Here is a 27646-nt window from a genome sequence, read left to right on the forward strand (position 1 = left end):
AAAAAAAAAAAAATCCTTATGCCAAGTGTATCTACCCCTCAAAGTGCTAAGAACAAAGCCTGGGTTCTTTAACATAATGGACTGTATTGCTCCATATTTCCCAGAGTCTGTATTATATCTCGTGGTGATGGTGCTGCTGGGGTGGTGCTGGGGAACAGGATCATAAGCTGAGGCAGGCCTGGGACTCAGTATGTAGCTGAGGATGACTTTGAGCTTTCGATCCTCCTGCCTCCATGTAGAATAATAGGCATGTCCCATTATGCCTGGTTTGAGCCCATAATTGAATTATTTCTCTAGTTGATCTTACTGTTTATTATACATTTTTTTCTTAAAATTCTTACCCTTCCTAGTAGAAGACTAGTACAGCAATTAAGGAACTAGTATTATAAGTGGGTTGAAGAGATGGCTCATGGGTAAGAGTGCTTACTCTATAAGAAAAAGGATCTGAGTTCAGATCCTAGCAAGCATGTAAAATCCCGGGTTTGCTCAAATGCACCTTTATCGCAGTGCTGACAGGAAGATAACCAGGCCTTGAGGATGCCAGCCCAGAGGAGGGTTCAGTGAGAGACCCTGTCTCAAAGGAATAGGTGGAGAGTGCTGGAGCAGGACACCCGACATTCTCCTCTATCCTCCACATGGGCACACACGTGTATACACCACACTCACATGTATATATGCACATGAAAATACGTACAAGCACCATCATTCTCCCATATTATTGGCTTGTTTATACATTCCCTCATTCCCCATTTTAATTAAAAAATAATGCTAGTCTGAAGCACAAGAAAATGTTTTTGTTTCTTGATACTTTTGTTCTCCTTGCATGTTGCTCATTATTAGGAAGAGAATACTGTAAAAGTGATTTTTACCTAATAACGTATTTATATTAAATTATGCAAATTGAATTTTTACATAAAGATAAAAAATAGCTTAGGGAAGTAAGTATTATGAATGATTTTTTGTAAGCACAGTGTATTAAATATTTTTGCTTTGAAAGAGGTCTATATGCATGTACTTCAGAGGACTGTGAAAGTCCACACATAAAAATCTTAATGCAAATGGAAAAATATATTCATACAAAATAACAATGAGTTAACTCAGATACTAAAATGCGAAGATTATACTCAAAATATGACAGTAGCATGACTTTGTTTTTAGTGTCAGTGGTATATTATAGTTCATTTTTTTTCCTACAACAGAAACTAAAGTTAATTGGTGCCTATATAAGAGATATCTTCATTGTTAATCTGTAAGTGGATTCATTACATAAAACCTAACCATTCTTCCTACCAGATACCATTCCCACATGGAGACTAATCATCCTAAACAGCTCTCAGCTGATCACCCTAAACCCCTAGGGGACAGCTCATCACTCAGTCAAGATGGCCTGGGAAAGCAAGACAGCCAGCAGCCCTCAACTTCACTTGGAGCATTAGAGCAGGGGACAAGTGTACCCCCTGAGATGGGAACCCACGACATCTCTGAAGAGTTGAACCGGCAGCTGGAAGACATCATAAACATGTATGGGTCTGCTGCTAGTCCCACAGGGAAAGAAGGTACCACTGAAACCAAGGAGCCCGGAAACACAGAGGCCCTGGACAAAGAGGATGCCTGCTGTGAAGAACCTACCGAGGAGACAGACAGAGAAGCCACAGCTTCTGAAGAGCCAGCCTCAGCCCAAGAGCCTGTCAGCAATAAAGAGCAGAAGCTGGAAAAGAAGATCCTAAAAGGGTTAGGCAAGTATTGTGTCCTAATATATGACTTTTAATTATCCCATTTGCTCTAACTTCACTAAAAGCCAGAGTTAGCACATTTGAATTAATATAATATCCTTCTTTTGGGCTGTATTTGTCCCTAGCCCGTTCCTTTAAGTAAAACTAAAGTAAAATTTTAACATGGTGCTTATCTACTCTACCTAATCCTCTTAGAACATTCAAAATTCTTCCATTTTTTTGTTTGTTTTGCTTTAGTCCCTTAAACTGATCTAACTCTAACCAGTTTAAGCTTGATCTCATTTCACAGTATCTCCGAGCATTTCTTCCTTTCTCTTTCTGTCCCTGATCCCACCACTTCTGCAGTCACGCCTTCTCATCTTGCATTACGGTTCTCTGAACTTCCTTGTTCTCGTCTCCAATGGCCTGTGCACATACTACCTAGAAACTGCTGCCCACTTTGCACTGCCACCCTTCCAGCCTTTTGAGCATAGAACTCAGCATTTAGCTCCAAACCAAATGGCGATTTCTTAGCCCAATTCTAAAGTTATAACTGCTTTGGGTCTGCATTGTATCATGTGTCCTTTTTTTCACAGTACTAACCAGCACTTTGAATTATACATTTTGGGGGACAGTATTTGGTTAATGTATCTAATTCCTAATTGAATTTTTTCAATATCAAGAACAATGCATGTGTGTGGTGGTATAAAATAGGAGATGACAAATTAAAGGCTCGATAGATATTTGCTATGGGATGAACAAATGAATGAGAAATTTATATGGGAAACTTAAGGCAAACCTAGTAAATAAGCATATAAATAGGGATACATTCATTGATAAAATAATTATCAATTAGATCATTTATTATATTATTTTTTCATTAAGTACAGGTCACAAATGGGAGAAGACCCATACCTGCACTCATCTATTCGTTAGTCTCATGACCATTTGTTAACCCCTGTTTATGATGCACTGTGTTGGGAGCACAAAAAGAGATGGACCTTTGGTTAAGAGTCTCTTGGTACAGAGAGAAAAGCAAACACATACACCGTGATGCAGCAGAAACAGGCAGAGGAGAACATGATTTTCAAGAACATGGACTGGTTGAACCAACAATAACTGGATGAAGGGAAAGAATGCTAATTTTGTAGCTATGGCTGAAAACATACACAGGGAGCTTCTACATTTTCTCCTGTGAATTATTTTATAAATCTGTATAATACTTACAATTGTCAAATAATTAGAACAGTTTTTCAGAATGAGAAAAAAAAAATTACACTCTTTTTTTTTTTTTTTTTTTTTTCCCTGCCACTCTACAAATTAGCAAGCTCCGGCCCAATGTGTTTGGCTAGAATTTCTGTTTGTGCATCAGAGGCCAACTCTCAGCATGTGTGGGCTGGGGGCCTTTCTGTGCTGTCCCACTCTATATCATTAGCAAATTCTTCTACACAGAGCAGTCTCAGCTACACTCCTGGTTATAACAACATTTTCAGGCCAGCCTTTCAACTTAGCTGCCTACAAGTGGCTTTAGGAAACATCTTGGCTACTTGTTCGTTACAGGGCGCTGCAATACTGTCTACAAACTTCACTGTGTGTTTAAACCAAATTCAGAACTTGTCAAAATTCTGCCACACACAGAGATTCAGAACTTGGCACACATACAGTCATCCCAAGGCACTATGACAAGGTGGCAGAAAGCAGGTTGTGGAAGAAAAACGTGCTCTTACAGTTATAAAGTTCTGGCTGTGGGCTTCTTCCCAGGGGAAGAACATTCCTGGTATGGAGGTTGCCAGGTAAGATAAGGCTCTGCTGCATCTGCCAATTACTAGTGATACTTGTAACTGTCTTTTTGTAAAAGAAAGTTGCTCAGTGGCCTCCCTGTGACTGCAGAAGGCTGCTGTTTCTCTGAATAACAATCCTAAGTATGCCAGAGAATCTGGTTCCTTGTGGGATATTCTAGTCACTATTACTGACTGCAGGTAAAGCTTCAACATCTATACTGAGAAACCCATAAGCAGGACATTGTTAACTCTGTAACATCTCAGATGCCCAGTTACTTTACATCTTCTTAGAACAGTCTCTCTTTCTCTCTCCCTCCCTCCCTCCCTCCCTCCCTCCTTCCTTCTCTCTCTCTCTCTCTCTCTCTCTCTCTCTCTCTCTCTCACACACACACACACACACACACACACACACACACCCCTGTGAAACACCTCCGAGGTTTGGGTCTTTTCCCTTATATTATTGGTTTTTATTCTCTGATAGGCAATATGATTAAAGTTATTCCCACCCAAGCCTGACTGAAGAGGATTGGTTCAGAGGGAGATACCAGGGCAATACAGAATAAACAGGCTCTGCTTGGGCTGAAGTTCCAGTGACATCATGTCCTGACACTGGCTGTTCCTTGTTCATCAGACATTCTGATGAACTGTTCTTTCTTTTTTATTAGTTGACATAGGAAATAGGTAAACTATCATTTCATAAAGTCAGTGTTGTGCTGGGCGGTGGTGGCGCATGCTTTTAATCCCAGCCCTGAGAAGGCAGAGGCAGTCAGATCTCTGTAAGTCTGAGACCAGCCTGATCTACAAGAGCTAGTTCCAGATTGGCCTCCAAAGCCACAGAGAAACCATGTCTCGATAAAACAAAAAACAAAACAAAACAAAAGTCAGTATGCAGTGTTTTGACACACTTACCTTTAAAATATTTGGGATACACAAGGGGTGGTAATGGAAAAATTGGGACAACTATTTTAGCAAGCATTTATTGAAATCCTACCTGAATTTGATGCTGCATCACACAAGCTAATCCTCACTCTGAAAGGCAGGGGTCATCCTTTCTCATAGGAAGAGAAAATTGTTACCATAGACTCAGCCAAGTCAGAGGTTTGGTTGAAATTGGTCCTAACTTGCAAGAGGTTGATTCTAATTTGCAAGTGATCAGTAGGAAATAGCAGCCCCCATCACCCTACTTCAAATTCAACACTAATTAAAAAAATTTTTTTTCAAGGCAGAGAAGCTAACTTGCTAATGCAAAATCTGAACAAGCTGCAAACAGCTGAAGACAAGCTTGATTTTTTATTCAAGAAGTATGCTGAGTTGGTAAGATCTTTGATCAGTTCTTTCTGTCAGAAATTCCCGGCTCTAGTCAGTATTGAGAAGAGAGGGTAGCTTCTCATGGACATCATTGTAGAACACAGCTAGTTACCACAAACCAGCCCAAACCAGATTCATGGAATTCTAGAAGGAAAGTATTTTTTAAGGAAAAAGAAAAGCTGAGATGTAACAATAGAAAGAAAAGGGTAGATAATAGTCTCTGTGTTCAATTATGTGTATAATTTTGGAAAGAGGAGTAGAGATCATTTAAATCTGTGGACATTTTAAAGTTCCTGTCAGCTTTAAAGAAAAACAAGACTATCGCTATAAAGATGAATGAATATTAAACTTTCATTCAGCTTCTACACTTGGGTTTCTCAATGGTTACGAGGGAAAGTTCAGAGTGGCATCATTGCCACCCCACACTTTGTGGCACTTTCTTGTCTGGCCTGACTCATTTCTTCCCTGTATATGTATATGTATATATGTGCTTATTATTTTTTCTTGTGTTACATATCAATCCCAGTTCCCTCTCCCTCCCTCTCTTCCTCCCCATGTCCCACCACTACGCTCCATCTCACCACCAACCCCACTCCACAGGGAGGCTGATGCCTTCCAGGAGGGATCATCAAAATCTGTCAAGTCATTTGGAGCAGGGTCTAGGCCATGCCCCCTGCCTCTAGGCTAAGGGAGTATCCCTCCATGGGGAATGTGCTCCCAAAGTCCTTTCCTGCACCAGGGGACATCCTGGTTCCACTCTCAGAGGTCCCTTAGACTGCCCAAGCCTTCTAATTGAGCCCACTGGGAGTGGGTGGGTGGGGAGAGGTAAATGGAGAGGGAGTTAGGAGAAAGAGAAGGGGAGGAGAGGAGAACATGTAGGACTAGGAAGAGTCAGGGGGGGGCGAATAGACTAGAGCAAAAATAAATAAATAAATAAATAAATAAATAAATAAATAAATAAATAAATGGGGGGGGGTGTTCCATAATAGAGGGAGCCATTATAAGTTTGAAGAGAAAACTGAGTCTAGATAAATGTTCAGAGACCTACAAGGAATATCTCAACTAACAATCTGAGCAACAGTGGAAAGGCTACCATAAATGCCCTTCCCTGATAATGAGATTGATAACTAACTTATATGCCATCATAGAGCCTTCATCTAGTAGCTGATGGAAACAGAAGCAGACACCCACAGCTAAACACTGAGCCAAACTGGAATCCAGTTGCAGAGAGGGAAGAGTGATAAGAAAAGGGGTCAAGACCAGGCTACAGAAACCCACAGAAACAGCTGCCCTGAACGAGGGGGAGCTCATGGACCCCAGAATGAGAGCTGACTCATTTCTTCAGCTCTCTTCTTTGATCCCCATTCTTCCCCTTCCCTATAATGATAAAGTCATCTACGGGGTTGCTCAGTGCCCAGCTCCATGTCCTCCACCAACAGCCTCACTCTCCACACTCAGGGTCCTGGGAGCTAGGGAAGCTACTTCAAACCATCCTAGCATCCCTGAAGGTTGTTGTCTTCTCTTCTGTGCTTTAACTGGCCAGTGAAGAAAAGGGCAGGGCTTGGTGAGGTCACTGCTCAGGGATTAAGGAAGCCTCACTCTCACAGACACCTGCTGTTATAAGACACGCTGAGGTCTCTAAAATACGTTTCTCCTTTCCCCCCAGAAATGAGATAGCAAGCTGCTTTTAAATTATGTATGTATTATTATTATTATTGTATACTCTTTACTTTAAGAAAGCCAGGCTTATCTGTTCTGGAGAAGCTGTGACATGCAAATGAGGCTCTACACAGCACAGAACGTCCTCCTGGCAGGAATTAAACCATCTCCTCTCCTGGGTAGTTGTATTTTACAGCTAAGGATACTCTCACTGGGGGCATCCCTCTAGTAGCCTGCTTCCCCTCACCCCAGGAGGCCTAGGGCCTAATTTCATTTTCTTAATTATGTTTTTAAGAGAGCCTCCCAAACCATGTAAGCATCAGGCCTACAAACTCCATGTCTGTTGATGGTTTAGTTTTCAGTGACTCTAGTCCTGTAATCCCTGTGTGTTCTTTCTTTCCTTCTGTCTTGACATATCCTGGTATGCTGAGTTGTTATTGCCATCAACATATTACAATTCTAAAACCCTGAATGCTCAGCTGATTGTTTAACTTTTAGTTATTTCTAATCATATAAACTACATCATGATAATGTAAGAGTTCCAAAGACACAACATGATTATACTGTGGACATTTCTTCCTATTGCTTTCAGTTACAATGCAAAAATGTGTTCCATTTGATGATTAAACAAAATTAACCTGGGATCTGGAGGTTGAGCCAGCAACTAGCTGACAGGAAATAGTAGGGAGGAAATAGGTAGTGAGTGTTCTTAAGTAGGAGCTGAACGGAAGGTCTCCTGGGTTTTTTGGGAGGAGAGAAGGTAAGCTACTTTTGATTTAGTCCCTCAGAAGGAGCAGAATTTCCCCTCTACCCTTGAATCCTGAGTGCTATTGATGGGTAGAGATCTAGGCATAGTTTCCATTGGTGGCTTTGAGAGAGGCTGTACGTGAGGGAACAGAATTCCTGCTGGCTGTGGCCCCAATGGAGTTGCAGTTGCTAAATAGTAAGGCAGTTACTTAAGGGGCAACAGCCAAATTTGGTGAAAAACATCTCCAAATCATCATTTAAAACACAAGTTCTGCTTTATGCCTGCTCCTTTCCAGCTCTCTACAGCCAGAGATGAAGTCACTCCTGCCATACGGCACAGACAAGTAGATGTTTCATTTTCTTGGCTCATCTAGCGTTTTCTGGTATAGTTCAGTCTGCACATGTATATTTTGTTATGGTTGTGTCCTATTCCGATAAGTGGCTCTATGTGCTGATTCACCCATTTAAGAGACAGTGTCCTCCCACTTCAGAGACTCCTGCTGCAGTGAATGCCACCATTTATTAGATTTGTTCCTTCTCTGTTATGATTTTAAAGAAAAGTTCTAGAAGTAGGATTACTGGATCAAACAGGATGAATGTTTGTTTTCCAGTTTTATGGCCATGCTGCTTGCTAAAAGAAGAGTAGAAATTTTCAAAGCAATTTAACATTGGCTATTAGCAATTTAAATCAGCATAGCCTAAATTGGAAGACAGGAATCTTTTTTCCCCAAATCTGGGCTGCATCCTCTCATGTTTACCACAGAGCTCTCACTCACCTTTGTCCATTTGTCAGTGCTTTCTGTACTGTCTGTCCATCACCCTTCAACTAAACGACTACACGCCAAGGCCATTAGTGCTCATTTTCTAGCACCATATGCTATCCTTGGGAGGGCTAGGAAGTACTCTGGCATGGCTCCTGACACCATTAGACAGTGCTACATCGCCACAGCAGTACACTAGACAATTGCTTCTCCAGTCTAAGGGGGTTTTTCTAAGAGCCAGGGCTATTCACCCTGGTCCCAGGAAATCCCCTGTACCAACTCACTGCTCTAGCCAGAAACCACCCCAACAGACAGAAGCCAGTTGAAGCCTTTAAAGCATTTGTCTTATCCCTAAAACAAACTTTAAGACCTAAGAGATCATTCACAAAAACTGATCCAAAAGGCCAATTACATTTCCTTTTCAGGGAAAAAAATCATGAAAATTTTTATTTACTTACTTGGAGATAAAATAATCATTTCCCTGCTCATTGATTAGGATATTAGTATAGAAAATGTCTGAAATATAATGGTTAATATGGAGTAAACGATCAACTCCAAATTAAATCAAGCTGTCACTGTAGCTCACTCATGCTTACAGAGCCTGAAGCCTGTAATATTATCTGCCATTGTGCTCATCAATAAATAAGGACATGTTCATTAATACTTCATTGCTACATTCAGAAATGGTCTTAGAAAATATTTTCTGGAAATTTCTTCAACGTCTATATACTTAAAAAGAATCATTAATATAATTCTAATTGGCACTGATTGTGCTTTTATTTTTTTTAAACTTACTGAAGAAAGAACAAGAAATTTCAGATAAATACCTGTTACAAAATTCTAGAACTGTGCCCACATGAATCATTGAACCTCACAGCCAGATCTGGGCTGAGGTTGATTTGGTTGTAATATGTTCACTTTCGTTCATTAACATCCCCCCCCATGGATTCATACACAAATACAGATGTCTCAACTATTTGAAAAGAAAAAAAAATCATCCAAACATTAAAAAATATAGGAAGTCCAGAGCCTTTCATTTTAAACCTAAGGAAAATAGATCTGGCTAAAATTTTAATGTATATGATCTTATGACACAGCCAAAGATTAATTATGGCAAAGCACAAATCATCTGTCTCCTACCTTATAAAGCACATAAAGTATGTATTTGTTTCAGGGCACACAAAGAAAGCTGTGGCCTTGCCTACCAAGGAGCTATAGGTGTCTCTGACTGGATATATTTCTGCATGTCACAATTAGATATGTTACTGCCACATAGTAGATAGAGGGGTCTAGGTTGGTGGGCACATAGTAGCCCATAATACAGAGGATTCTGCACAATACAAAATTATGTTCATTTTGTCAACAGTGGTGAACTTGAAAAGTTTTAACATATGGCTCAAAAATGAAGTCTAATCTATAATGGCAACAACAATACATCAATTTCAAAGAAGAAAAATCTTGCTACAATCATGGGAAATTTTATGTGTCTAATCACTATGGTACAAAATGAAAGGACTACATCTATCTTATAAACAAGAGTTCAGCATGAGAAATACGTAACATAGGATCACTGGCCTTTCAAGAAGATGTCAAGACCAACCACTATTTCTAGTAGCATGGATCTCTTTTTCCAATGCTAATTTCTTAAAAGTAGAAATTGCATAAAAGTAGAAACAGAATATCAAATCTAATATTTAATCTGAGTAGGATTTTTAACAGTTATTCAACATGGTTGAAGAAAAAATAAAATATGAATTGAAGAAAGTGTGATAATCTTCAAATAGTTCAGGGGGGAAGGAAAGACTTTTAAGACAGGAAAACTAAGATGTGGTCAAGATCCACATGGGATGTATATCTGTTTCCATTGGCGTCTATGAGGCACCAGGAATATCTGGTATCTAGAAGCAACAAATGGCTCCCCAGGAATTTTCCTTGCTCCTAACCAACATGGCTACTGATAGAATCAGTCCCTTCCTGGTACTAAAGAAACTAAGTCCAGTAGAGTGAACAATTCTAGACCAAAGTCTGCTGCTTACATGTGGCCACACTGATGTTCACACTGTCACTGATAATCCTAGAGTTCACTGGTCTCTCTCTCTGGCAGCATCTGGAGGCTGTTTCCCATAATTCTTCCTTTAGAACTAAGATTTCATAAAAATGTTACCAGATATACCAAATAAAGATAAAAGGTGCAATTAATTTTACATTTTAGAAAATGAACAATGTTGGGAAAAATATAGTCCATCCAATGTTTGGAATATACTTATACTAAAATTATTCCTTAATATCTGAAATTTCTATTTCCTTAGGTATCCTGTATCATATCTGGCAATACTACACTCATATTTTAGTATCTCAACATGGACAGTATGGATTGCCAGAAACAAGGGTCATGATGTCTTTACTGCAGTCACAGAGAGGCTGGAAACAGAGTTGGGTAGCAGGGAATGTTATAAATATTTGCTTTTTGTGCCACTGTGTTGTGCGTGTTTAGGTGTTATGCTTTCTCTTGCTTTCCCATACCCAAAGAATCCACATCTAAAGCCCCACTGTTGGCTTATTTTCAGACAGTGTTATGATAGTGAAATGTGAGCCAAGCAAACAAAAGTGCTAGCCATGGTTTAAATACAAGATACTGTCATGAACCCCAGCATCTTACAAGGGTGTCTTTCTTTTAGGATAGAACTGGATAACATCATTAGACAGAAACAAGGAAAACATTTCTAGACATCCAAAAAAAACAACAAAAACAACAAACAAAACAACAAAACAAAACAAAAAAAAACGAATCAAAGGAAGAGGATAATAGAAGTAATAATTATGTAAAAGTCATATATATATATTATATATATGCATATATGTAGAGCATATACATATTATGCTCTACAAATTGTACCTACACATTATACAAAAGTGGGACTTATGAAGCTTATGAGCTGTCAGAGAGACAGATAATGACGAAAAGTAGTTCTAAACAACCACACAGAAAATCCTTGGGCTTTGCTTCTTCTCTGTGAGCCGAAAAGACACCCCTACTGATTTCTTTGCTGCTTGCATCCCCATGTCTAGCTGGATGAGCATCGAACTGAGCAAAAGAAACTAAAGCTCCTACGGAAGCAGCAGGCACAGACCCAGAGAGAAAAGGACCAGCTGCAGAGTGAACACAACCGAGCCATCCTCGCTCGAAGCAAACTCGAGAGTCTGTGTCGGGAGCTGCAGAGGCACAACAAGACACTGAAGGTATGTGGTCCCTTGGCTTGGAATGACACATTTCTAAGCTGGCTGCATAGATGAAGGCATCTGTTACCTGGAGAAAGCGTGAGTTACAACCAGAGAGCTTGAAGTCAAATATTGGCTCTGCCACTTGCTCATTTGTGATCTTCAAGTTTTTACCTCTGTGAATGATTCCTCCATCATCTGATTGTGTGGTTGGAAGGGAAAAGCTAAATTAGATACCACTTGCAAGGTGCTTACACATGACAACAGTGCAGGACCATAAGTAAATGTCATGCTTCTTTCTTGCTTGCCAGGTTGAGTTTTTTGTTTGATTGTTTAGATGGTCATTTGTTTACTATTTAATTATTTTTATTTTTACTTTATGGGTTTGGCTGTTTTTCCAGCATGTTTGTCTATGCATCACATGTGTTCCTAGTGCCTGAGGAAGCCAGAAGGCACAGGAACTATTGTTTTAGACAGTTGAGCTCTGCTGTGTGGGTTCTGGGAACTGAACCCAAGTCCTCTGGAAGAATAGCCAATGCTCAACCTCTGAACCATCTCTCCAACCCTTAGATTACTCTTTAAAAAATTGTAAAAATTCAGCATTTATTTTTATTTAATGAATTCTGCATGACAAGGTATAGACACAAAGCTAATTGACATGCAAAAGTGAGATGGAGAGCCAAAAATGTCAATAATTGTCTGAGAAAAGAAGCTACTTAAAAAACACTGAAAAGCTCTTTAAGTCTTAATTACTCAATTTAAAAATAATAGACTGATCACTTCATTATGTCTGCATGGGTTTCATTAATTACAGCATGGGTCCCTAGCAGTATATTTAATTTGATTACCAGTTCCATTCAAAAGTAAGATGTAGGGCTCTTCCAAATAAATCTGTTTGCATTTACAGTCCCCTTTCCAGTGGTAGAGCCTAAAGCTTCAGACACACATAAATTAAGCAGGCAATACTCCTCCAAGGAAGTTATTACTTATATGTTTATAAGGAGATACCTTAGAAAAAACAACCAGACATTAAAATCATTAACTATTTTGACAAGCAGGAAGAGATAGCGGTTCTTTGTTGCTAAATTATCCTGTCATGTTTGGGAAATCAGAAGCCAGTGTGATGAACTGTGAGTCTCACATTACAAATTCCAGAGGATGGGCTTTCTTTAGTGATTGAACTAGGAACCACAAAAAGTCCAGGTTACCTGGGGGACCTGGAGAGAGGTGCATCATCTTCAACTCAAAGGGTAGTGTTCTGTGTTTACAAATGGCTCCAGTCTTTCTACAGTGTCATATAGTGAAGAAATGGAAATTAAATCAGATTGGGGAGGGAATGTGTCACTTTAAAGACTCCAATGGAGAAGAGTGTGGCATTGACTCTTTGGGACTTTGCATGTTATGTCAGTTGATCTGCACAAATGGCCTTCGTGGAGAGTTCATATCTCTACTGATAAGGAAACTCACTGATTCTAACTGGTCCTTTAAAGCTTTGAATATTTTAAGTGTCAAAATAAGAATTCAAATCCAAAATGATAAACTATCTTTGATTATTTATCCATGAGCTGGAGTATATTTAATTTGTATGCCCATCATGTATATTCTCTCTTGATTGTATGCTGTATTCCATAAGCAACAACTAGCTTTGGAATTGCCAGTACAATCCCACTATTAACTGTGGAACAGTCTACTTCTTTCAAATACATCAGTTTTTGTATCTTGAAGCACTGATGTTAGCTTTACTCACATTTCACTTTCTGTCTTTTAGAATAACTGGTTAATTTATCATCATTAATCTCCCCTGGTAATAATCTTTATCTTGGTATTTATATTATTTGACACTGAAACAGCACCTTAAGTTTCTTCCTTTTTGTTAGTTTGTTTGCACAGTATATCTCTTTTCATCTGCTCATTTCCTACTTGCTTCTACAAAATATTACATACATACATACATACATATATACATATGTTCTTTACATACACAAAGTATCTGCCTTTAAATGAGGTGCTAGTCCACTAACATACAAATGTAACCAGTAATGACTGATACAACTATATTAAACAGTAGATACCATGTTACCTATTTACAACATACATTCCACTTCTCCCTTTCCTGCTCTATTCTTTTCCTGCCTTCCAATTTGAAGAATCTTTAAATTGTATTTTAATTTATCTCCTGGATTTTAAAATTATACCTCTTTGCATTATTTAACGTTGGTTAATCTATTGTTCCAATCAACATTTTAAACTGTACTTAGTCTACCCAGTGTTACTATTATACCACATCACATATGTAGGAACACTAAAACTAAGTCCAATTATTTCTTTCTTTAAGCTAGAATTTTCTAAGTATAAAATTATATGACCTTATAAACCCCATGAAATGATAATATCATGGGTTGTTTTTTGTCTTTACTATCATTTGTTATCCTTGAAAATTGAAAAAGAAAAACTGCCTTTTATCTTTTCCCAAATATTGGACTTTCCTGCTGCCTTTTTATTTGGTCTAAAACTTCAGTGTCCTGTCTGGCACCACTTCCTCTCAGCCTAAAGAGCTCTCCATTAGAGTTTGTTGGATCCCAGCTTGGCTGGCAGTCAATCCCCTTAGTTGTCCTTTATCTTAAAGATGTCTTTTTTTGATTCATTTGTTCTTCCCGCTGATGAGAACTGTAACTATTGGATGCTGAAGTTGTTCACTGATGGGACCCATTCATGGATCTTCCACTTTAATCTGGCCTCCACAATGCTGATGATGACAACAGCAGTAACTTGAGCTGTTACTTCTCATATGACATCATTTTTCTATGGCTATTTTCAAAGTCTGTCTAGTGTTTTTTACTTTTAGAACCTCTGTATCTTTAAAGGTTTTATTTTTAAAAATGGTATGTGTATGAGTGTTTTCCGTTCATGTATGTAAGTGTACCTTAAGTGTGTAGTACATATGGAGGTCAGAAGAGGGTGAAGGATCCCCTGAATCTGGAATTACAGATGGTTGTTAATTGCTCTGTGGGTATTGGGAACCAATCCCAAAAATTCTGCAAGAGCAGCCAGTGCTCTTAAGCACTGAGCCAGCTCCCCAGTCCCTGGAGGGTTTCTTTACATATACCCCATGTGGTATTTGCTGAACTTATGTATCTGTATATTTTTCATCAAACTTGGAATTTATTTCAATCATTATTTCTTCAAATATATTTTAATTCATGTTCTCCTCCTTCCCCATTCTGAGATTCTAATTGCATGCATATTAACTTTGTGAAAGTGTCCCACAGCTCCCTTCCTGAATCTTCTGGTCAGGTCATTGTATAGTTCTTTCTTTGTTATCATTGTTATGCTATGAGCCCACAAAGTGTTTTTTTGTTTTTGTTTTTTTTTTTTGTTTTTGTTTTTGTTTTAATTCCTAATTACAGAGTTTAAAATTCTAGGACTCTCACTTGTTTAGCAGATTGTTTTTCTTGTTTGATATATCCTGCTTTTAATTCATTGGCATATTTTCCTTTACATCACTGAACAGAATTATAACACCTGTTTTACAATTCTTTCCTGCTATCTTCACATTTGGACCATTGTAGAACAAACTGTTTGCTTACTGTCTTTCTTTTAATAGTGTGCCTTTATTTTTTCTTTGTAGGGTTTTCATATATCAGGTCATTTTCAACAATATCTTAAATGATATGACAATGTTGAGACTCTAGGTTCTAGATTCTATTATTATGTTTTTTGACTTTCCAAATGCTATAATAAATATCTTATAAAAAAGCAACTTAAAGGAGGACAAGGTTAATCTGGCTCAGAGATTTCAGTCCGTGGTCACTTGATGCTTGTTTCTGGGCCATGATGAAGAAGGACATGACTGTCGGGAGCATACGATAGAGAAAATTGCTCACCTTAAGGTGACAAGGAAGCAGCAAGACCCAGAAAAGGGTTCTAGGGACAAGATAGAGCTTTCAGTGTATGTCCCAGGAGCCTCCTTCCTCCAACTATGCCCCCCTTCTGAACAACTGAAGGCATCAATGGATTAACCCACTGACAAAATCAGCACTGTTATGGTACAATCACCTCTCAAAACTCAATCATCTGAGAATAGACTTCCAACACAGGAGCTTTTGGAGTGTTTATACTACATATCTAAACCCTAACTATACTCTTCTAAACATAGTGACAATTTTAATTCAGCTACTATGGTTAGCTTCAAATACAAACTTTTGGCCTTTGGACATCAATCCAAATGTCTTCCTTAGATAGACTGTTGTGTCCACCCTGCAGAAGTGTAGATCGGTGTTGCTCAGAGACTGGAGACATTTCTCCACAGAATTCAGGTTTTTCTCCTCACTGACTCTTTTCTTGAAACTACCATCTCATCATTCTGTGGTTATACAGTTTCCCAGAATTTCACACTCTTGTTCTTATCTGAAAGATGGTAGATGTTCTGGGGAAGTTTAACACATCTCTTTCTGTTTCCAAGTCTTCCTACAAGCTAAAATCTGTTTAAATGGGGAACTGATGAGAAACTTACATTACAGTATGTGCCAAGTTGGCCTGCAGAGCCCACAGATGTTATCTGTAGAAAACAAAACTTGGCATGGCCTTCTTCGTCCATGCTAGTAGGACAGACTCAGTAAGGGGCTTTAAAGCCCACACTTTAGGAGCTGGGGAAGGCATTTTAACTTTTATATCCCTTATAGTTTTTTTCCTTCAGTGAGTGAAACACAAACTTTAACAGTTTAGTATAATTTAGAAAGAGACCAGTGAAGGCCAGAGCCAGGCATTTGTTTCAGTAATTCCTGTAATTACATAAAGGAGTAAATTTGAACCTGAAACTATATTGAAAAAGAACTTTCTAGTGCAATGTGGGTAAGTGGCTTAGGAAACATGATTTGGATAAAGAAAGAAGTAGTATCTGTTAACAGGCTATCAAGGAATTTTCATGTGAAAAGGACCATAGAAATCATCCCATCCAAGCTACTCATGTGTCTGTACACAAGTTAATAATGTATAAATCATTAAATAAACATTTACTGAATACCTATGGATTATGTGCCAGGCATGATGTCAGCTTTAAGATATAGGATGCTGCTTGCAAAGTTGTTTTCAGCTTTTGCCTCTCAGTCTTGTTAGTCTTCATAATTTCTACTATCTATATACATTTGATTAATTTGAAAAATTAACTCAGACACTGTCCAAGGGATGGCAAATTATTTATCAGTGAACTCACTTTAATAACATTCACTTTTTATTTTGGTCTAGTTGAAAAAAATAGCATAGCTAGGAATGTTGTTATTTGGGAGGATGAGGCAGGAGGATCACAAGTTCAAAGATAGTCTGGGCTACCTCACAAGACATTGTACTTGTCCTCCTATTAAAACCAGGGGAGACAATAAAGTACAAAATTCAAGCTGCCATTTAATAGGCCAGAACTGAATAGCATGACAAATGTTTAATAACTCACTAAGATCTGGAAAATCTCAAACTTTCTCAGGGCATAACATAGACTTTTTCCCACTCACACATGGAATGTTTATAAATAAAATGAAATTAAGATCATGTTCTATAGTCCTATAATTCATAATTTTTGGACTTGTAAGTATATCAGGAGCAATGAGGTGAAAATCTCTCTGACATGTATGTTCTGTTACTGTTTATCTAGCTGATAGGTACAATAATTCTTAGTGATATAAGTAGTAAGAATTTATATACAGAGATGAATATCTCAAATATCTTTGATTAGAAAATATATTTTATAATATCTCTGAGAAGCTACATTATGATGAAATTACAATTCTGGTGGCCAACAAGTTAGACAATATGTTATTATTCTGTAGGAAATATGGAAATACTTCCAGAGCATATATTTTCCAGATAAATTTTTGTTTTGATCACAGTGTTCTGTTCCAATAAAGGCTTGTGCAATTACCTCTGCTAAAATAATTCTCTCTTTCTAAATCCTGTTACATAATTTGAAGATTGTAGGCAACTAAATGCAGTGTAATTTTACTTGCCAACCATGAAGCAAGTTTTCCTATTAACAATTAACCAGGAATGAAAGGAATCTGAAAATGTGTGTATATCTGTCGTCAGTGAAAACGTGTCTATCTTTGGGATAATATGGCAAGAGCAAACCCTTTATTTTAAAAGAATGAAAGGAACAATTAATTACTGCACAGATAATTCTTGGTATAGAGAGAGGAATCTGGGCACATTATTAGTGGTTAGCAATGAATGTGGAGTTTTGATGTGAGAGAAAAAGAGAAGAGAAATAATATAAAAGCAAACTTTCAGTTCCTTGACAGTAACAAGTGAAAAGGGGAAGGGTAAAACGTTTCTTTGTTATCATTTTAGAGTTGTAGAGATTTCAAACTTATTTCATTCATATTCAAAATTTACATGGCAAATATTTTAGTTATCCTAGGTGACACATAAAATGATTTTTCTGCCCAGAAATAAAATATCCAGCATGTTTGGAAAGATTTCCTTTTATATCTTTGAATGCTGTGTTAAAGCTTCCTGATAATATTTTTTTCTTATTGCGAGTACTTGCTGCTCTTGCAGAGGGCCCAAGTTCAATTCCCAGCATCCAAGTGAAGAATTTCACAATCACCTATAACTCCAATTTCAGAGGATTTGATACCTTCCTCTGGCCTCTCTGGGCATCCACACATATGTGACTATACTCACACAGATACACACATAAATAAAAATAAGCCTAAAAGAAAGAAAAAAGTTGACATTATTATTACTTATTCTTATAAAATCTGGGTGATACAATTTCGTGGTTTATAGCCCATGGTTTTATAGAACAATATTATAACTACTGCTTTCCACCCCATAACACTCCCTCCATCCCCCTGCACACACACAACAGACAAACAACTCATGATCTGTGACCTTTTTCTCCAGCCACAACTAAGAGATCAAAGTTGTGTGACTATGTAATCATCTGTCAGAAGTCACTGCTGGCCATTCACTCAGCCAGAGACTGCCATCTTTAAAGGAAGCCTGCTCATCACTGAACACAGCAGCTGCCTGTGACTGCACTCACAGCTAAAGCCCTGCTCAGACATTTATGTGGGGCTTGGGCAAGTTTAGCTGTAGAGAGCTGAAAAGAAAGCACCCCACTTATTCTGCACACTGTGCCTTTCAGTGACCTGACCTTGAGGTCTCTAAACCGTGGGCACTTCTAAACCAGCACAAAAGGTTCTGCTATTATTCATCCACAGGAGGAAACTCTCCAACGGGCACGTGAGGAAGAAGAGAAGAGAAAAGAGATCACAAGTCATTTTCAGACTACCCTGACAGATATCCAGACTCAGATAGAGCAACAGAGTGAGCGAAATATGAAGCTCTGCCAGGAGAACACAGAGCTCGCAGAAAAACTGAAAAGCATCATCGACCAGTATGAGCTCAGGGAGGAGGTGAGAACCACATCAAACAGCTCGCAGAACAGGCCTAAATCTGGGTTCTGAAAGTGAGGAGCTTGGTTAAGAATCAATTCTTGGCCAACGTTCTCAACCGATTAATAGTTAAGATTGGGGTTCTTTTACTAACTAAAATAAAAACAGTCAGTCCTACAAAACACCTGGCTGAACTCACATCAAACTAAAAGCAGTAAACTTGTGGGCACACAAGTACTTTGGTACTTTAAATATCCGTTCCATGAACTGCTGACCTGAGGGGGAGCTCATGGACTCCAGTCTAATATCTGGGAAACCAACATAGGACAGACCCAGATTCCCAGACAGACCCAGATGTGGTGTTAGTTGAGAGGACTGAGCAGTCTATGGGGCCTCTGGTAGTGGATCAGTATTTATTCCTAGTATATGAATGGACCTTGGGAGCCCATTCCACATAGAGGGAAACTCTCAGCCTAGACACATGAGGGAGGGCCTAGGCCTTGCTCCAAATGATATGGTAGACTTTGACGACTCCCTATGGAAGGCCTCACCCTCCCTGGAAGCAGAAAAGGGATGGGATGGGGGTTGGTGGGGGGAACAGGGGAGGATGGCAGGGAGCTAGAACTGGGATTTATATGTAAAACAAGTTTGTTTCAAATTTAAATTTAAAAAAATATATAAAAACATCCTCTCCATGTAGACAAAAGATACTACTCTCTTCATTAAGATCACCATGTCATCTCAATTAAGAAGCTGATACTAGCATGAATAATATAATGATTATAATTATCATTTATTTAGTGCTTAATTTGTGTCAAGCAATGTATTAGGTAGTATACTTTGCACACAATATATCATGTCTCAACTTTACTCTCAAACAGAAAACACTATCTATATGTTACTTTATATGTTGTTGTGACCAAATATCTAATAAGAAGCAATATAAAGAAGGAAGGGTAAACTCTGGCTAGCAGTTTTGGAGGATTATTCCATCATGGCATGGAAAGCATGGGAGTAGGAGGGAAAAAATGGTGACGAGAGCAGGTAGCCAGTTGGTTCCACAGGTTCCATAGACAGGAAACATAGAACAATGGATTCTCATGCTCAGCTTACTTTCTTGTCTTCATTCAGTCCAGGGCTCCAGAACATGAAATGGTACCATCCACAATTAAAGGGGTCTTTCTATCTCACAATCGTATGGCTTTAATATAACTCCTTCAGTGAGGCCAGAGTGTGTATCCCTTAGAATGTTAAAAACTAGGAAATTTGTATTCATTTGAGTTAGTTTCCATTTTTGCATTTCTAAGCACCGATCATAAGCCTGGCTTTTATTCATTCTCTTCCCTTAGCATCTGGACAAAATATTTAAACACAGAGAACTACAGCAGAAGCTGGTGGATGCGAAACTCGAACAGGCTCAAGAAATGATGCAGGAAGCAGAGGAGCGGCACAAACGGGAAAAGGAATATGTATTTATCCTTTTTGTCAGTGTGCATATGCAATTCATCTCTTTCAGGGGCTCTCTAGGAAAGCTGCTGCTGATGGCAGAAGATCAGTACACTCACATAAAGCCCATGCATCTATGGGGAAGTCAATGGGCTAGCCCAGTAGGAGACACGGGGCCTATACCATTATTCACACAGAATAGTCATTCAATGTACTCAACAAGTGTTTTTCAAGTGCCTATTATCTGCTGAGAGCATTGGAGGTGCTAGATTATAGCTGTAAATAAGACAGAGAAGGGCCATCTCCTACCAGGCAGATTAGAGGCTGAGTGGGAAGAGACCAACAGTAGCAAGCAAAGCAGGAAGGGTATTTAGATAATAGTAAGTTATTAGGCAAACAAAGAAGGGGCTGGGGGCGGGGCTGCTTTGAGTGATCAGGACAGGTGGGGAGGGTTATGAGCCATGTTCTGCCTCCTGTGGAACCTAACGGGAGTCTTCTCCAGCAGGGGTATCTTGTCAGTGACAAGACTCTTGTTAGACCCACCACGTTCCACACTCAGGCAAAGGTGAAAGAAGGTGGAACAAGGGGAGAAATGTTCAAGATGTGGGTGCAGTTGGGTCCACCTATGCTGCTATTCAGGGCTCGGAGAAGCAGTTGGATTTTATTCCAAATATAATGAGAAATGACTGAGTAGCTCTAGAACAGGAGGTGACATGACTGGATCCTCATATGTACAGGCACTGTGGCTCCTGAATGGAAAGTGGAATAGAAAGAAGAAGGCAGGGGTTCCCAGCACAACCCACACGACGTCTATGATAGCGTGGATAAGAAGATGGCAGCTAAAAGAAGAGATGGAGACAGGGAAAGTTGCTTCTAAACAAAAGCAGCAATCAATCCAAAGAGGGTGATGATGCGGAGGCTGGTATGCTATCAGGGACTTCTGAGTTTTGGACTGAAGAAACTGAATGGTGGTATTTATTGCTCTTATCTCTAAGCAACCACCAAAAGCTACAAGGTCACTGCACAGATGAAAAATTTGAGGCTCAAAGGGGACATACAGCTTAAGGTTTCACACTGCTAAGAGAAGCAAAATGTTTCAAACACACATACATCTGTCCCCAACCTTAAGCTCTCTGTGACACTGCATCACATTCAGAGGTATGCTTCAGCTGTGTGAAACATGTACCAGTTACTGGAGAAAGAGAGGTGGGGGAGAGGAGGAGAGGAGAGGGACAGGAGAGAGGGAGGGAGAGAGAGAGACAGAGAGACAGACAGAGAGCCAAAGACAGAGAGACAGAGAATGTGTGTGTGTAGACTGAGAAGTCTGTAAGACAGTTGTTAGGCAAGTTATTCAAATGACGCCACTTAATATTTGACCAGGAGATTTTTGTTTGCCTGAAACCAGACTAGAATCACTTAATCTGTTAGCATAGCAACTGCAAAATAACCAGTTGTCATATATGACAGAAACAAGTAAATTTGGACAACAAACCCTCACTAGTAGTTCTCAAAGCCTACCCATCCCCACCCACCCCCATCCCACCCCAGTCCTCAGCTCGCAGCAATGACATCTCACTTCTGGTGAGATATCAAGGCCAAACTGCAGGCAACAGGATAATCAGAGATATCCAATAGGCTGGCAGTGTTGGCTCCAAAAGATCCAAAAAGCATACCTCCACCATACCCTCAGATGGCCTGAGGGACCAATGGGTTTTATACTCTACAGTGTTCCTGGCCTCTCCTAGGACCAATAGTGTATATTTTACTATTGTCTCTATGTTACTGTACTATTATCTGGTAATCAACAACTAAAATTTTCATGGCATATTATAGACATGACTTTTATTTAAAAAAAAAAAAAGAAAGAAAGAAAAAACTCTTCTAAGCTCTAATCAGAATATCCAAACCTAAACCAAGGACTATAGCTGTATATCAAAACAGAATAACAAATGTACATATTAAATTAAAACATGTTTACCCATCCTCTCCCAGTTTGACCATGCCTAACCACAGTGGCTATATATGAAAGGCTTCTGTGTAGGAGAGGACTCTTAGTACCAGAGGGCAGAGTTCAGAGTAACCCCTCAAATTCTCTGTTTCTCAAATATGCTGCATGGGTCACTGATGGCCAAATCATCTTGTGTACTGGAAAAGCACAGATTTCAACCCTGCCTTATACATCCTAGATTATATTCTCCAAAGGGGGCTCTATCCTTTAGTGATCCTCTGAGGAGAGTCACACATGTGTTTGATGGCTATGTCAAGAACCAGGGATCAAAAGGGAATGTGCGTTTATTAAGGCATCATGTGTGCTGTGTTGGAGAATAACTATGTGCTAATATAATGGACCAATTGCAGTCAGCCAGGCCCAGGTGGGAAAGTATGCGGATGTTCAAGTTAAGGTTGATGATGGTGGTGGGAGGGGATCGCTCGGGAAGCTCCTGAAATTGCTAGACCAATGGGTCGAGTGAGGTTACATTTTGTGTGATTGATATTTTATTTGGATCCTTAAATTTTTTGTTAAAGTCACTAGTTTTCTTGAGAAATCAAGGGTATTAAACTAATTGTTTTCTTAATTTTAATCTTGCTAACTTATATTTTGCAAAAGTTTCTCCTATTCAAAAAAAAATACTTAAGGGAAAGCGTGTAAGAAAAAAGTTAATTTTATACATATATGGTAAACAAATGGCAATTTAAAAACAACTAGACTTTCTTCCCATGCATTCTCTTTTCTCATAGTTACTGAACCAGGCTGCAGAGTGGAAACTTCAGGCCAAAGCGCTAAAGGAACAAGAGACAGTGCTTCAGGCCCAGGTGAAGTGAGGGGACCGACACATGAAGGCTTAGGTAGCCTCCTCCTGGTACCAAGTATCTGGGATCCAAGATTCTGTGCACAAAGTTTTACAGGTGGCAGGGAATGGGGAGGGTGAGACAACAACAACTTCACACTTACTATATTTAAGAAAGTAGAGTATTGTCTATGAAAAAGAAATAATGTGTGCCAACATTATGTAGCCAAGATGTCTGTAGATAAATGATGCCAGTAAAGTGGCCACTTGTCTATCATATTTCCTTTCTGTCCCCTGACCCATTGCCCAATTAAGGTGAAATGTAAAACTGTTCAGAAGCACCACTTATAACTGTCAATCCTAAACAGTCCACATTTTCATACTGTCTAATACAAAGAAAATGAGAAAACCGGAGGTCAAGCTTTTGTACTATCAGAGACTGACCTTGTCAATAGGGAGTGACGAGGCGTGGTGGGAAAATCAGGAATCCTTCTGATTTGGCTTCAGGTGTTATTGGCACTTCTTTTGTTGTTGTCGTTGTCAGATTACTAGAGTTCCCATATCAGGTACAAAAACCATGGCCTCCTGGCACAGCTGGCTCTGTGCAAAAGCCACAGGCCTATCCATCTCCCTTATTGCCATGAGGCTCTGGCATTCCCTGTCACAGGCCAGGGTCCCTCTGCTAAGCCCGATTTTTTTTTTTTTTAAATATGGGTGCTGGGCATCCAAAGTCAGATCCTCATTCTGGCAGAGGAAGCACTTTACTGATTGAACTGTCTCAATAGAACCAAGGGCCTGGGAGCTTATTAGAGTGAGAAATAAAAATATAAAGATGTGACACAATTTCTCAACTATACCCATTCAAACTTGAAAAGTATTTTCCAGGCATTCCTGATCCCCCACTTGCCCACTGATCCTGAATGAGTCCAGGCATTAGGACCAGAGTACTGGCTGATTACACAGGGATGTGTGTGACCCTATCCAGCATGCATTACCAAATTCTACTCACATACTTTCCTAGTTTCTAATTGTCCTTAAAGGAGTAGGGACAGCAGAAAGTCAAGGCCTCGATACCCATTTTTAAGACCTGAGCAAAAAAAAAAAAAAAAAAAAAAAAAATACCAAGGCAGTTTGCTTGTTTTCCTAGATTGAAGTCACTCTCAGTTGTAAGACAACACTGGTGAGTTGGGAACGTGTTTCTCACTTAGGAAAGCAGTGTCTGGCTTTCAGTTATATAAACTGAGGCAGCAGAGCAGCTGTCGTAGATGATCAGTTAGATACAACTGTCATGACTAATGATGTGTCATCAGATCAATAAGAATGAAGACAGTAGCAAACAGGGAATGTCCTCAGTATCTGACAGCACAGACACAAAATATCCTCTCCTTATATTTAGATGAGGGGAGAGCCATCTGCAAAAACTCGGGAACAGGACTTATTTCCATGTCAAGTCTCACAATCAAGATGATTTCTAGGCATGGTCCTTCCATTTCCTACTCTAATTAGAACTCAGTTTTCAGTTAAAGGAACACATAAAGACCAGCTTGAACTAGCTCAGTGGGTACAGGCACTTACTGCCAAGCTTGGTGGTTCCCCAGATCCCACATGGTAGGAACAATTGACTCACAACCCTGGAAAGTTATACTTGGCTCTCCACTGGCCCATGTGGAATGTGTGAACCTCCAAACACAAATAACTGAATATATAAACAAAAAGTGAGCCCTTTGGCTCATTTTAAGGTGATATATTGCATCAATTTTTGTAACTTTTAACCATGTAGTACGCTTCTATTTCTGTCCCTGGCATGACTTCTGGATTGCCTTTCCACTTTGAAATCCCAAAGTGAAAGTGGGAATAGCTCCCACCAAATCAAACACAAGTGGTATTAATAACATACTAATAAAAGGTCCACTCTATGGTATAAATATCCACTAAGGGAATGAGAATTACAAAATTATAGTTAGAATAAGATAATGCTGGTGCTGGTTACCTGAGCCACTGAGAAGCCATACAAATTGCACTGCCTATGACAAAGCAGTCCAGTAGGAAGAAAAGGAGAATATTAAAATCTGATCACTCGAAGGAGCATCTGAGAAGTTGTTTGATGTCTGTGGAGTTGTTTAATGTGTGCACTGTTTCCATTCTGCAACATGAAAACATTCTGGAGATTGGCTATATATAATGCCAACACAATAATATTGATCTGTATACTTCAAATAGTTAGGGTAGTTAGTTTTGTGTGCATCTTAATACAATTTAATTTTTAAATAAAGCAAAATAAAAATGGCCAATTGGAGTAATACAGTACAACATAAAGAAGATGATGAAGAAATACCCACCTGAGTTTGTCCCATAGTACTCTCCCACAAGGTGCCAGGAGAAAAGCAGCCCTGAGAGTTCTCTCCTGCCCTCCATGGCACATGCACACACATACACACTTGTGAATGCACACACACATCCCCACATACTAAAGTCATATATTTTAAAATATTTGTTTTACTATTGTTATACTATTGTCACTAAGTGCATTTATTTGAACACAATAATAAACTCAGTGTCAATAACATGCTGCATTAGTGTCCCATGAAGGAAAGAAACCAAAGCACTGACCCTTGCTATTGCTTAACCAAGAGTGAGTCCAGATTTGATGTTTTAGTTGTGACTGAGTGTTTAACCTCTGAGCCAACACTCCAGCGCAATGAGCCCAGGTTTGAACTCTCTATTTCACTCCCCTGTGTCTTCTGTCATCCTAGTGTATGTGTGGTATGAGGCGGAATCTGTGGCTTGCCTAAAAATTATCTTGTGAATCTGTCCTTGTGTCTGTCCCTAATGAAGGGCTTTCTGTGTAATTACAGATCAGCACAGAAGGTATCACATGGTGAAGGAACTTTACAGAATCACTAACAGACTCTTACAAGGGATTAAGTCCCTGACTCCAGCTGACCCTCATGACCCCAATTGACCATATAACAAACAAACACTGTCAAGCAATATCCAAAGTCCCTTTTCAATATTTATGAGAGATATGAATGTGTAAGATTGATTTTGATCTCTATTTGCTGTTTTCAGCAAATGATTATCACAATACATGTACAAACACACATGTGTTAATCTTGGGTCAGGAGCATGGAAAAGTACGTAATTTAAGATTATAGGAACTTATTGGCTTAGGTTGTAAAAGTTGATTACATGGGAATTCAAGGCAAATGAAGTTCTAACCTGGCAATTATATTGAACATCTCATAGTCAAGTTGTCATCAACTTTGTTTTCCTATTAGAAGTGCAAGTATCCCAAAAGTAGGACTCATGTGTTAAGTATATTATATATGTGATGCATATGTATGTTCAGTGATCAGTAAATGTTTGCAAAAATTAATATGTAATAAATCTGTAATAATATATTTTATTTTATTTTTCTTTAAAAATATTTTAGGAAACATTGAAGATAGAGAACAAGAAATTGGAAGGGAAAAATTGTGGAGGGGATAAGGGAGAAACTGGAGAGAGGGAATGGTGATGGGTTTGGAAAGATGGCTGAGTGGGTATAGAGCTTGCTGTAAAAGATTAAGGACCTGAGTTGGAATCCCAAATACGCATGTAAAAGCCAGGTATAGTGACACATGCCTACAAATGCAGCACTGATGGGTAGAAGGGCAGGAAGATCTCTGGGCCTTCCTGGCCAACCAGTACAGCTGAAATGGCAAATGCTAGACTCACCAAGAGACCCTCTTTCAAATGGTAAGATGGAGAGCTATAGAATACACCTACAGACAGACAGACAGACAGACACACACACACACACACACACATTTTTTTTAAATGAAAAATGTCAATCATGTTCCACAAGCCAGATGGACCTTGTAATAAACAGAATAACTAAACATATGAATAACCCTGTATTGAGAACACTTTTAAATAATTTTTCTTCTCAAATAATCAACAATGACTTTTTTTCCGGAAGTATTCTGAAAGAAGCCCTAAAACAGATGTACTCTTTCCTCTGTTTACAGCTCACCCTCTACTCAGGAAGGTTTGAGGAGTTCCAGAGTACACTGTCAAAGAGCAATGAGGTGTTTGCCACTTTCAAGCAGGAAATGGATAAAGTGAGTATTGCATATCCATGAAGATTGACATTTTCTTGTTTTGACAGGCAGTACTTTGCATTCATTTTTCTCTGGCTAAGATACTTTAATGCATTTCACAATGCAATGAAATTTTTATAGGCAGGAATGAGATGTTCAGTGGGTGGGTTTTTTTTTTTTTTTTTAACTTTTTTGTCTTTTAAAAAAATTTTCCAGTAATTCAATCTAATCAACAGTCTCAAAGTGCTAGAATTCATATTTATAGAATGGACAATATTTTTCATCTTGATAGCTAGCTTTCAAAAGGACAGAAGAAATCATTAAGTTAAAAAGTCTCACTTTTAAATGATTAAAAACAAGCTTTTAAATACCTAAAAATACAACACTAGAGCTGATTGAGTCCTTCTCATAATTGTAATATAACTGATGGATAAGAATATGAGTAAGAAGATGGAAGAGTAAGTTCAAATACTGAATTTGTAACTATCTGCCAAATACTGTTGGGCTATTTACTTACCTCTCTTAATTTTTATTTGTCTTATCTATAAACTGAGATATTATTTTCTTTGCATAACTCAGAAAGCTGTGAACATCAAATAAATCAATATATGAAAAGGTTTTCCCAGTCTTTGACAAATATAAGGTACAAATATTACTGACAGATGTAACATTAACATTATATTCAGAACAGCATTTCCCAACAGAAAGTTAGCATCAGCACTGTCTCTGAGGACAGAGGCTGGAAGCAGTTGCT

At 38.9% G+C, this 27646-nt stretch overlaps 1 protein-coding gene across 1 annotated transcript in view; it reads left to right on the plus strand.

Annotated features, from left to right (window-relative positions):
• The first annotated feature begins 1296 nt into the window (after positions 1-1296).
• Txlnb (taxilin beta) overlaps positions 1297-27646 on the plus strand; it is a 30231-nt gene continuing 3881 nt past the window's right edge. Inside the window, exons 1-7 of the mRNA XM_051175326.1 lie at positions 1297-1740; positions 4720-4807; positions 11038-11208; positions 18402-18596; positions 19925-20044; positions 22761-22835; positions 26821-26913. Coding sequence (XP_051031283.1) covers positions 1307-1740; positions 4720-4807; positions 11038-11208; positions 18402-18596; positions 19925-20044; positions 22761-22835; positions 26821-26913 — 1176 coding nt within the window. The 5' untranslated portion in view covers positions 1297-1306. The remainder of the gene's footprint in view (positions 1741-4719; positions 4808-11037; positions 11209-18401; positions 18597-19924; positions 20045-22760; positions 22836-26820; positions 26914-27646) is intronic.

This window comes from Phodopus roborovskii, unplaced genomic scaffold, assembly GCF_943737965.1.
Source record: "Phodopus roborovskii unplaced genomic scaffold, PHOROB, whole genome shotgun sequence".
In the NCBI taxonomy this organism is placed as follows: domain Eukaryota; kingdom Metazoa; phylum Chordata; class Mammalia; order Rodentia; family Cricetidae; genus Phodopus; species Phodopus roborovskii.